The 4,722-nt window shown below is 35.3% G+C and overlaps 1 protein-coding gene across 1 annotated transcript; it reads right to left on the bottom strand.

Moving 5' to 3' along the window:
• Positions 1 to 2,339: 2,339 nt before the first annotated feature.
• Positions 2,340 to 4,317, bottom strand: LOC112028377 (uncharacterized). The gene is made up of 4 exons (XM_024061064.2): positions 3,934 to 4,317; positions 3,754 to 3,824; positions 3,446 to 3,540; positions 2,340 to 2,956 (listed from the first exon to the last, which is right to left on the bottom strand). The coding sequence occupies exons 1-4, from the start codon at positions 4,174 to 4,176 to the stop codon at positions 2,523 to 2,525; spliced, it is 843 nt and encodes a 280-aa protein (XP_023916832.2). The 5' UTR covers positions 4,177 to 4,317; the 3' UTR covers positions 2,340 to 2,522.
• Between the last annotated feature and the right edge of the window lie 405 nt (positions 4,318 to 4,722).

Raw genomic sequence — 4,722 nt, 5'->3', positions numbered from 1 at the left:
AAAAACGATGGAGAAAACTTGAAAAATATTAACTGATTACATCATTTCCTGTTTTTGAACTTGGACATGGATTTGGGTATGACTTATGAGTCCAATTAGGGGTCGTCCATGGGTCGAGCGACGACATCGGTTTTAGAGTTAATTTGGGAATCGACTCAATCACAATGAGTCTGGAAATGCTAAACCCATTGTCAAGTACGAGTATTGAAGTTCTCATCCACCACGGCATGGGAGTTCCAAAGATTGGATTGGACAAAACCACTAGTTAGCTCGAATTTGGTGGCAGTTGCAAAGATCTCAATAGATTTGATGAAGATCTTAAGATAGATTTGTAAAGAATAGTGGCACAAGGCAAAGAATGGTAGCTCATGGCGACGGGATGGGAAAGAGAACAAAATACTTTTGAACAGGTCCAATGAACATGATTTTTTAGACAAGACACTTGTCACTCGAGCTGAGATTTTCAGCGATGCAAATTTGCCATCCACCAGTCTAGTGCTTAGATTGGATGACCTTCGACTCAGGTGCCTTCAAGTTGGGAGGTTTTATCAGGTTTGAGTCTAGGTTGGATAGTCCTAAGTCCAATATAATGATGACCTATGGGCTAAAGGAACATAATTTTGGTCATAGTGGAGAAGGTGTTTGTATCAAATGATACTATCTACATGTGTTAGTGAGTAGTTATTTTTGCACACATGTCTCTCGTTTATTAGATTTTAATATACCAATCAGTTTTATCATCAGATCAATACATCAATCAGTTTTTGGTATAAGCGGGGGTTCAGATGATAGCCATTTATCATCAGATCAATACACCAATCAGTTTTTGGTGTAGGCGGGGATTGAACTCCAGATCTTTTATACGACCATCAAAGATTTTATCAGTTGAGCTAACTGGAACCCACACTTGACATCACTTTCTTGGAAAATATAAAAAGCCGTTAACAACATTTATTATTTTTTCATTCTCCCAATAAAATATTTATAAAAATAGCTCCTTAACATTTTTCATTATTAAATTTGACATTTTTGTAGATTGTATGTTACTAAAACTTGTCCTCATCCGATTCTAGAAAAACTAATTGAAATAAACTAGTTCAATTTAGAATTAGCTAACCTTTTGGTTTAGCTTGCATTAGAACTGATCCAGTTCTATGGTGTGTACATAATTACTTAGGAGCCTAATTATATCACAGTTTTGCTCACAAAATGAAGATTTTTTTTCTTTTTTAAGAAAAATAAGAAGATAATGAAAGGCAAAGCTTAAATTATACAGGAGTTTTTTTTTTTTGATAGATAAGTTAGGATTTAAACAAATTCTGCCTACTCAATAATAATTGCTCATTTTTATCAAACCAAAACAATAACAAGGTTCTTTTTGGTAAAAGCATTATTTAAATCTATATATTTTTTATCCAACAACAAAAAATTTTACTAATTAAATTAACTTAAAGTCGTAATCAATCATGGTAATTGAACTAAGACAGTTAGCACATTAAGGATCTATTTGGATAGAACTTATTTTGCTGAAACTGAAAACTGAAAACTGAAAATACTGTAGCAAAATATTTTTTAAATGTGTGAATAGTACCGTGTGACCAATTTTTAATTAAAAAATTGCAGAAAAGTAAAGTTTGTGAGTCCTGTGAACAGTATACGAGACCTATTGGTGAAAATTGGCTAAAAATTCAAATAGTGTGGCTACTGTTCATGCACTGTGCATGAACAGTAGCCCTTGTCTCCTGAAACGCATGCCCCCCCCCCCTAAAAAAAAAAAGAAGAAGAAGAGAGAAAACGCAACATTGAAAATGCAAACTTGAGATAATCTCTATCTAAACACATACTAACATTACTAAAATCAATGATTGATCCATCACTTATAAATTTAATGGTTAATCTATCACTCCCTTCAATTAAGAGGAAGGTGCATGACAGCACGAGAATATTCCATTACTAGATCAATAAAAGTAGTTTTGCCAAGTATTTCATAATTGCTAGGATGATAAGTTATAAATAGTAAATCAGAAAGTAATATATGTGGTAGTCCTAGATAAGAACAAATAAAAACATTGTGTGTAACATTATTTTTACCGTATTACCCATACTCCCCTTGTGTTGGTTTTATGGAACACCTCTCACAAGCATATAGGTCTCAAGCCAAAAGTGTTGCATAAGACGAGCATATAGGATAACTCGTAAGAGGCAAGCTCCATAAGATAAGTACATGAGATAATTTTTTTCCCACTTACCTTACCCCGCTCTTAATAAAATAAAATAAAAATAAATAATATACAAATTGAAAAGAAACATGAAAGACCCTTTTCATTTGCGACAACATTTGAACAGCATTAAACAAAAGTTCATATTTCATGTTGGAAAATGTTAGCCATGATAACTAAATGCACCATTTGTGTTCATAGAAATTGATCAAACACCTACCAATTCAACTATTGCCATTAATTTATCACTAGCTAAGGCCATGTAGAACTCAAAGAGTAGCCACAGGCGGGAAGCAGTAAGAGCTAGTAAAAACTAGTTATTGACCGAGCCTTCACCAAACCAACCTTACCAACCTCAAATCCCACATCATCATCATCATCACTGTTAAACTCATCCTCACCGTACAAACTAGTCTCCAGTACCTTCTCAGCTTTACTACTTATCTGTGCAGCTTGTCTTTGCTTACAAATATGCCTCATGTTTCTCACTCTTTCTTGATTCAAGTGATACTCACATTGAGCATACCCCTCAAGAGCCGATTGCCAACATCTCCATTTCTTCCCATTTGACCTGACGCACCTCCACTCATCATTTGCAATTGCACCAGTACTAGTACTCTTCTTACCCATTTCTTCCTTCTCTTGCTTCCTTGTAGATTCATTTTTTAACATTAATCTAATGAAGCTCGCTCTTCTCTTCTTCAATGGAAATGCTTTCTCTTCCTCACTCCAGCTTCCTGTCAGTGTCATTGTTCATCAAATCCATATCAGAGACTGAAATAACAGTGTCAATAATCATCAATGCACACAATAATTTTTTTTTTTTTTAATATCATAACATCGGAGGTGAAAAAAGTTATGCAATTTTTTCTATAATAAACTCGCCAACATACATACACATACATACAAAAAAACATTCATATTTATGTTATTATCTATTTTTGATGAAATGAAAAACTTTATCAATAAATAAGATTTATACATAGGGGGACCTGCAATTGCATTGCATCCAGCCCCCTAAGAACTTTAACAAGACTAGGATCTAGGGCAGCAACCCAAATCAAAAGATCCAAACAAAAGAGAACTTTGTAAGAAATGTTGAGGCAATATTGGCTTCTCTAGGCAATAGGCACACAACAGAAGTATGGGCAATTTGTACATGGTTATGGACTTGTGGGAACATTTGTATGTACGAATATAGAGCTGATATATATATGTGTACGTACCAAAATGAGATAACGACGAAGAAATGGAACTTGTAGGCGATGTCTGTGTCTGTGTCTCTGTCTCTGCAGGCCTTTTCTGATTGTACCATCCGACACTGCAAACACGCGCGCACACACACACAGAAGCTAGGCGCATTAATTACTAAAGCTGGAAACTCTAAAGAATATTGGTGCTACGTACAAAAGAGGGCAACAGAAAATTTATAATAATAATAAAAAAAAGATTGGTAAAAAGTTAGTATGAACAATATGAACTGTACAATGAACATCCTATTAAAACACCAAGAATTTTCATTTAAGATTATTACCTTTGCTTAGTTGCATTAAACTTCTTGTCCTTGGAAGTGCTTTCTTCTTCTCTGGCAGGGGTAGGTGGTTCCTACAAGGCAAGCCCAAAACAACACTGTTTAAACATTGATAAAAACCTTAATAAGCTACATACAAAGAACATAGTGGAGAGAAGAACAAACATTAGACCTCTTATGTACCTCGTTGGAATAACTATCTGAGCTACACTCCTTTTTTGCCTTTGAATAGTTGTCATGGTTTGGGCAATCCCAGCCGCTGATATTGCTGACTTTGACTGGCTGAAGATGCTCCGGTAGCCGTAGATCATAGCCAGTGATAGATGGCTGTAGTGGAGGTTGACTCGCCTGAGGAGTTGAAGATAAAACATCTGGCGGTGTAACTAAAAGAGGAGGAGGAGGGGGCCACCGTTTTCTGATCCTCATTGATGAACGGCAGTGAGATTGCAAAGATAACTGAGAATTTTGAGATGTTGGGGAAGAAGAAGAAGAAGACTATAAGAGCAGCAATACTATAGGAGTAATAAACCCTAATAATCACAAAAAGAGAGGCTTTTGGTTTTGGACATTGATCCATATATTGTTTGCGTGCGTTGTTGTGGCACAGCAGTGTCTGAGAAAAAACCAAAGACTTTGTGTGTGTCAGAGAATTTCACTCTTGGACATGTCCGTCCACGCTCCATGGCCATGTGGGGCCAGGGGCGGCGCCACCTTATGGTCCTGGGTGGCAGGGTGGTCCCAGGACCACTTGACCTAAAAAAAAAAATTATACTTAATAATTTAAAATTTTATATTTGTCTACTTTTAAACAAATTTTTGGGAACACTTTGAATTTTTTTTTGCCAATAAATTAAACTTTGGTCAATAATTTGAGCAACTTAATAATATATTGGCTCTTTCAAGTAAAAAGAATCACATATTTTTATATTCTTTTAAGCCTATACTATAGCTTTACTTTTAGTTTTTGCTTTA

Source organism: Quercus suber, unplaced genomic scaffold (genome assembly GCF_002906115.3).
Source record: "Quercus suber isolate HL8 unplaced genomic scaffold, Cork oak 2.0 scaffold_1, whole genome shotgun sequence".
Taxonomy (NCBI): domain Eukaryota; kingdom Viridiplantae; phylum Streptophyta; class Magnoliopsida; order Fagales; family Fagaceae; genus Quercus; species Quercus suber.
Note: the sequence above shows the minus strand (reverse complement) of the source record. Positions and strands in the feature narration are given on the sequence as shown.